Consider the following 7,972-nt stretch of genomic DNA (forward strand, 5'->3'; position numbering starts at 1 on the left):
AAAATTACTAGTAAAATTACAATAGTGTCTTTGTAACCAGTCTTTGGAGTGTCCCATTTGACTCAAACGGAACAAATTTCCAGACTAAAAATAAGTCAGATATAGCAGAGTCATGCACTTGGTACATTCATTTTTCCTCTCAAACCTGTTTTGCTAGCATGCACTAGGAATAGCTTTTGCTATACCACGGTGGATTAAGGGGTCAATACCAGGATAATCTTAATTCTAAACAACAGCAGCTCAAGCAGCAAAACATCTGGATTTCCTCCAACATCAGGAAGAAAACTAACTTAACTGAATCCTTGTGGATACATGGGTGTCCAGTCCACCTGAAGCTTAAACAATGATCTCTGGTTCAGCTCCTTTTCTGTGCACAAGTGGGGGTGAGTGGGAACATTCCAGTCCATAGAGTATGAAGAAAAATCAACACTCTGAATACTTTAACTGAAGTAGGGGGCAAAAGGACTTTTTTTTTTCCTTCATCTGATGACTTTGAGACTTTAGCAACTTCCAGAATGCTGGCATTTACACTGCTGGGTAACTGGCTCATAGAATTACAGAAAAATTAAGATGCGTGCTTACCAAGATACACTTTTATAGACAAAACAGTTTAATGCTGTTAATAAGTTAATAAAGAACCTAATCACTTTAGTTCTTCAAGCTCAGCTACTTGTTTGGCAGCTCCCTGCTGCAGCATGAGCAATAGTTTAACTCTCAGCTGGGGGAAACTGGAGAAGAGGTTAGTTGTGGGAGGAAACGTGAATGGAAAACCTACATGAGTCAGTTGTTAAAGCCAGGGAAAGCAACTAAAAATGTGCAGTGATGAATGGAAAAATGCAAGAATCTGCTCTTCCAGCCCTGTTTATACCTTAACAGTGACTTTGCTTATGAAAGCAATTAATATGCCTGTTGTGAGCTACTTCATCCAATGGAAGAGAAGCAAAGCCACCTAAAAGAAGTAGTGAGGGAAGAAGATCACAGAAGCCACCAAGACAACTGTGCTTAAGGTTGCAATGTGATGCTGAATCACACCCCATGGTCATAACCATAAAGCAAGCATCTGTCATCTTGCTCTTTAAAAAGCAGAAGCTACTTTTCTTTTTGTAAACATAATTTAATCTACACCAAATTAAAAGCTGTTATGAAAAGAAGCTGTCATAAAAAGCCAGCCCTTTCGCCTGATGTATTTCTTCTAGCATCTTCTTTTCTTCTTCTGACATACTTATTATGTGTTCTATTAGGAAGTTACTGATAGATGGATTATGGTAAAAACTCTGTTCAGTCTCATACTTTTGAGTTCTAATTTCATAATTTTCATTTGGATTCACAAAGCCCTTGAGAAATACATACATTGATTGCTAGATAGCACAAGCTGTTTCTAAGAATATTGTGGGCTCTTACATTTCAAACCAGCAACATCTTAGCTGTTTATAGATCAGTTTATCAGCACCACTGTAGGAATAGGAAGAATGGACAAGTGAGTACAGTTTACCTTCAAACTTCATTTAGCTTGAGCTATAGTTATCATCTCACCCATCTGCACACTTCCTTTGGGAGAAGGTGATGTTCTGCCTGGAGAACTTTTATTGTACTGACAAAACTTTCCAGCTGCAATCAGGCCCAAGCTGAAACCTCAGTGGTAGTTATCATACATTGCCCTTCACCCCCTTATTTTAACAACTGCCTCTCCATTTCTTTGGGAAGGCTGAGCAGTGCACAGCTCTCTGCCTGCCATTCCCAGTCACCTAGCTCATGGCACTGCTGCTGCCCCCCACCAAGAGATTAATCAGAGAGAGTCAAGTCTTACATTTCACAAAGCTTCATCCAAATACATACACAAAGAATATTTTTGCTGGTCAGTAAGGAGACAACTTCAGACAGCCTTCATATAGCAGAGCTTCCCAAACTGAGTTGGGAAGCATTCAATAAAACAGCTGATCAATTTATGTTGCTTTATTTTATTGTTACTCCCATTATTTCTGCTCCATGTTTTGATAATCACCCAAATTATTGACACATCTCAACATTCCTGTTCCATAAACAACCAGCATACGTCAATACACACGGGGCTAATTTCACAATACTGACAAGTTTCCTTCCCACTTTAAACCAGGAAAACTGACAAAAGATGTCAAAGTCTTTAGCACATCTTATCAGAAATATACAGTATGTTTACATATGCATCTAGATAAATACTAAAAAACAGCCTCAAAAACTGTATGTGTGTTATTAACTAAATGGCACAGTGATTTATCTTCCCCTTTGCCTTCTGCAACCATTTTCCATGTCCTCCTGCTCCTTGCTGTTTTGAGAATTGTCTTGCTGATGAAGGAAGAAAAAGGACTGTGTCTAAGGGGAGGTGGCTGGAGGATGGGGTGAAACAGGGAGAGCTGCATCTGGAGGTAAAGGGCAGCACAGAGCAAGGCCAGGCAGTTTAAGGCCACCAAGAACTGTCAAACCCACCCTGGTGCCTCTCACGTGGGATATCAGCAATAGTTCAGGGCAGAATTGGAAAGGCCTTGAGGAAAAGCTGAGGTTACTTGGTCTGTTCAGCCGGGAGAAGACGAGATGGAGGGAAGACATCATTGCAGTTGCAGCTTCCTCCTGAGGGGAAGGGGAGGGGCAGACCCTGATCTCTTCTCTCTGGTGTCCAGTGACAGGACCTGAGGGAGTGGCCTGAAGCTGTTGTATCAGAGTTTAGGTTGGATATTAGAAAAAGGTTCTTCATCCAGACAGTGGCTGGGCACTGGAATGGGCTCCTCAGGGACATGGCTGCAGCACCAAGCCTGACAGATTTCAAGAGGAATTTGGACAACGCTCCCAGACACACAATTTGACTCTTGGGGCTGTCCTGTGTGGGACTAAGAGTTTGGCTTTATGATCCTTGCAGGTCCTTCCAACTTAGCATATTCTGTGGTTGTGTGGCAGAAAAGAGCAGCTCCTGGGAGGCCTTGAGCAGAGCTACACCTGGACAAGATGCACCAAGCAGCACCTGACAAAGGAAGGTGTGCTCCACTCCAGGCCCTCTCAGCAACCACCCTGCACTTGTCTTGCCTGCCCACAGGCTCCCTTACAGAGAGATTCCCAGGGTCACCAAAGAGGTGTCATGGAAATCCCATGTAGGAAAAACACTCCAACTTAAATCAGGGTCTGGCATCCCAGCACACTCCTGGGTCACTCCCTCTAAGGAAGATCACTACAGTCACAGCTCATGGTGTTACAGAAGACTGCTTGACTGAAAGATCTTCACACATTTCCCACAGATAACAATTCCTCTCATAGCATAGACAGTGCTTTCTCTGCCTTCTGCAGAGCTCTTTTCTCTTCCAGCCAAGAGAGTTCAAAGGAGGCAAGATGAGACCTGGGCAGGGTATTTGAAGTGCTGTAAACGTGGTTTAGTAACAGATCAGCCAAGGTGCTGTGTGGGTTGTGCACATGGGACATGGCCCCATGGGATCCCAACCACTTTTAAGAGAGAGAGAGACTGTCAGGAGGCAGGCAGTTAGAACACTATTTTTTGATCTTATTTCCAGCCAGGGTTTGACTCCAATAACTTAGCAGGCTGGATCAAGATAGGATAACCTTCATTCAAGGTCAGGTTGAACAGGGCTCAGAGCAACCTCAGCTTGTTGAAGATGTCCCTGCCCATTGCAGGGGAAGTTGATCTAGATGACCTTTAAAGGTCCCTTCCAACCAAAACTATTCTGTGATCTAGGTATGAGATAAACATCAGAACTTGAACTGTAAATATGTGAACCTAGCTGGAAATGCCCACACACACTTTTTGCTTAAATCATTATCCCTGTAAAGGAAATCCTAGTGGTAAGTAATGATTTTATTCCTATTCATTATGATCTTTCATAACTTTCCCTTATCTGTTCAAACCATGAGTTTAAAATACTGTAGTAATTGAGAATAACAGGAAAACTGAAATAATTTTTTATTATATTAGATAAGCAGCTTGATAAAATATAACAGGAAATGGACAGTGCAAGCAATTTTTCAGTTCCACGGAGACCATCCTTGTGGTTAGCTAAGAGACTGGGGAAAGTAAATCTTGGAAATTTATCTCATTTGACACACTACAATAATTTGATATTAAAAGCACTGACCATAAGCTCATTATTTTATGCAATTACTGCCCATTGCTCTTAGACAATGAGTCTGCAAGTGGTCTGCAATAAGTACCAAAACTCAGAAGCAACCTTATTTAAGATTGTTTCAATTGTTAAGTAATGGAATCTACTTAAGTGAAAATACTTTTCTTGTTTCAAAGGAACTTTAAATTCAATTAAGAGCTCCTGTAAGGACTCATAAAGCCTCCCTCATTTACAATGGGCCTTTAGTCATGGAAGATGTCAACCTGCAGTACAATTATTTCAGCTTGAAATAGAGCTCTTATAAAACTTGAGCGAAGTTTCTCCTGTGACATTGTATTTTCTACCACAATCCTTTATTTAGAGGTACTTCACTAGACTTGTATATCATCATCCTGAACTATGGCAGCTGTTTTCATCTCCCAGAAGCATAGTCTGGTTTATGCAATAACTATGTAATAACATGTGACTATGAATATCTCGATGCTAAAACACTTTTTTTCTTAACTTGTCAGTACATCCAGAAAAATGCATCTCTCTTTCACAACTGACATGACAAGACCAAGAACTGTATTAGACATGTGATTTGACCGACATTTCCCATTGAATGGCAAAAAAAAAAAAAGTATCTAGATATTGTTCACATCTAATCTTTCTTCCTGCAGTGTTGCATTGCTGCTTGACCTCTGTCTTGTCAAACAGTGAATCAGAAACCAGTGATGTTACACTGTAAAAAAGTAAAAGGCTTCCAGTGTACATTCAGTATCAGGTAAAGGCTCTAACTCTACATTACATTAAAATTGCTTAGTGAGAACACTCTCCTCTCACCAAAAGGGATGGGCCCCAAGCTAAACATGTAACACTGGAACACATCCATAGCGCATTTCACCAGTGTCACTGCCATGCCTGCAGTGTGGCCTGACAGATTACTCAAGGTCATCTGGGTAACTGCAGCACAATAAGGGTCAGAACAAGTTGAATTCATGGAGTACACCCAGTTGTACACCATGTCCATGGGAGGTAGACTCCAGAAAACTCAAGCCCAATTACAGCCTTACTGCAAAAGCAGCATTATCTAGCAATGCTTAGTTCCAAACTTTCCATCTCCCATGGGTTAACTCTCAAAGGGAATAGATAATTTGGGTCTTCTATGCAAAGTGACATTGAGATATTACTTTGGATACTGATCACCAGGCTGTTCCAGATGATTAAACCACACTGACATAAGAGGAATAGAACAACATTCAAAACATACCATCTTGTGTTCCATCTGAAGGCTGTGAAGCATAATAAAAATCAAAGATATATTGGTACCAAGAAGCTACACTGATTATCTTCAACTGTCATGCTAGGGGATGCTTTCAGAGAAAAAAGAAACCATGAATTCTTATCTCAGAGAAAATGCACACCATGATTTCAGAAGAGTCCATTTTTCAATAGGTCAGGGGAACTCTGAGATCTTGAAGCAACTGACCACTTCCTTGTGAAACACTACAGTTAAAATCAACTGCAGATAAACTATTTCCTTTCACATGCTTTCCATTTTATACATGTGAGTATAATTTCAAATTGGTAACTACCATCCAATTAGTGTGGACTACATCCCAGCTGTTACTCTTAGAATCAGAAAATCTCATGTATTCTGAGGTGACAGCACTACACTTTAAGCCACTTGAAGCAAGCAGAACTATCTTTTATGTGTCGATATTCTTTTGTGCTGTCTCTACTTGTTTTCAGCAGTAAGCCCTGAAGCACAGGATTGCTTCTCAAGTGATCTCTTGAAATATTCAAGTAGTTTTATAATCACTTTTGCAGCCATTTCTTTAGGGTCTACTGTCACTATCAAAGTTTGATGACTATAAAAAAATGCTCTTAAGAGAGTGGTTGAATCTGTGTTCTGCTCTGAACTAGGACTGATCCCATTCATCTGGTAGAGAGTGCAAAAGTCAGACTGGACTTAGAGTGAACTGTTTAAGCTGCTCAAACACCAGTAGTGAAAAACCCCAATGCCTCTCCTCTCTGGGAAAGAGAACTGTTTCTTGACAGATAATCTGTGCACACTTCAGGAAACATTTAGGGTAGTTTGAAACCTTTCAAGTGGTGTGACACTAAAACCAATTTTCTAAAGTAGATTCTTTCTGCTGATTCACATGAGTGACCAAAGTCAGTTTTGCATTTTAGGGGATGACTCAAACCTTGGAAGGGATACAGCTCTTGCTTTTCAGTGTTTTGCCCTACAAAGTACTTACATTTCCCAGGTCAATAATGAAACAATCTCCTTTGTTGAAGCTGGTCCAAGCCAGGGGGACTTCTGTGGCCCTTACAACTCTCCTGCCCTTGATATGCAGCAGCCTCTGGGCACTCAGATCATTAGTAACAACATGATTAAATCCAGAGGCAACACCACCTGCCTGAAGAAAATAAAACGAAGTCAGCTTTATTTCAGCTTCATTTCTGCAAAGTTACTTTTTTTTTTTTTGCTACAGATGAGGAGCTAGCAGTGGAAAAAAATTGCTTATGTAGTGAGAAGCAAGACAAAGTAATGTACTGTTTAAGAGTGCTGACCGCAGACCAGACAGACACCACTGCTGCTGAACTCTCAGGTGTGAACCTTTAGCCAAGGGAGCAGATATCACCCTCCTTCAAAGGGCTTTCAGACAAATAGCAAAAGTGAAAGCACAGAATTCACAGCACTCTCCAGCCTCCTTCAGAGGATGAGATAATACTGAACCCCATTGTTAGGACAAAAGTCAAGGACTGAGGAAAAGCAGAGAAATATGCAGCTCCTTTTGAAGTTTTTCAAACTTGAATCTCAGAGGTCCAGGTGGTTTAGTCCCTGGTTACATGTAGATGGATGGATAATTCCACAGCAGTTCTGCAATTTTATGAAAGGAGTATTTGCAGCTTAAGAGTCAACCTGGCAAGGAGTACCAAACTAGGGGAAGTGAGAGCAAACTGTTGATTTACAATCTGTGAGTGTAAACATAAGCATAATCCTGTAAACTGGCTGGGATGCCTGCCTCTGTGAGGCAGCATTCTCCACTCCTCTGGGAGACCCACACCTTGTGCTGGAACAGAGAGTGGCTCTTGAAATTACAAAAAAACAACCGCCTAAAATTAAAATATAGAAGTTAGGGTGCATCACTGCCAACCTTACTTACACAGAGTTAAAAGCTTGATTGTGTAGACAGAGAGAAGTTACAAACCTTCATAATGGCGGGAAATGGCTGAATGAGCCATGGGCTCCCAGAGCTTCTACTATGGAGATATTCTCAGGAGATATATTACTCTATTCTTAAAAAAAACCCCACAGATGTTGATGCAAAAAAAAAAAAAGTTACTTTTCAGCTATTCAGCTTCTGGAAGTGACACAAGGACACTGACACTACACCTTTCCAAAAGCTAGAATTTTTATCAAAAATCTGGGAGATTGTTTTATCTGCTTCAGAAAAAAACTGCAGTAGGGCTGGAAAACCATCATTTTTAGATTCAAATGAAGTTCTGGTCTTTTCCATTCTATTAATGTTTCTAACCTCTTGAGCAAACTGGGTTCTGCATTTGAACAAAAATACTTGGCCTGCAGGACAAATTATTTCTGTGAGATTTAACACCACCCAGACCACAGAGTCCCTACTGGGAACTCTTAGACACATAAGTATGAAATTCTAGGACAGCTTTATTTTGGGGAAAAAAAAATGGGAAAGGTTTTCACATATCAGAAGAGGCACTGACAAACAAGCTGCTGCTGTACAAATACTGGACTCCTACGGTTTAAGATGGGTGGTTCAGATCTAAATCCACAAAGCTATTTTTAATAAATAATAAACTATTTTAAAAATCTCCACTTACAAAGAAAAACATTTTCTTTTTATGTA

At 40.5% G+C, this 7,972-nt stretch overlaps 1 protein-coding gene across 1 annotated transcript in view; it reads right to left on the reverse strand.

The window, feature by feature from the left end:
- The window catches only part of SCIN (scinderin), a 49,847-nt gene that overhangs the window by 36,290 nt on the left and 5,585 nt on the right, over positions 1–7,972 (reverse strand). The window contains exon 5 of the mRNA XM_014312091.2: positions 6,347–6,508. Within this exon, the coding sequence (XP_014167566.1) occupies positions 6,347–6,508 (162 nt within the window). The remainder of the gene's footprint in view (positions 1–6,346; positions 6,509–7,972) is intronic.

This window comes from Geospiza fortis, unplaced genomic scaffold, assembly GCF_000277835.1.
Source record: "Geospiza fortis unplaced genomic scaffold, GeoFor_1.0 scaffold138, whole genome shotgun sequence".
NCBI lineage: Eukaryota > Metazoa > Chordata > Aves > Passeriformes > Thraupidae > Geospiza > Geospiza fortis.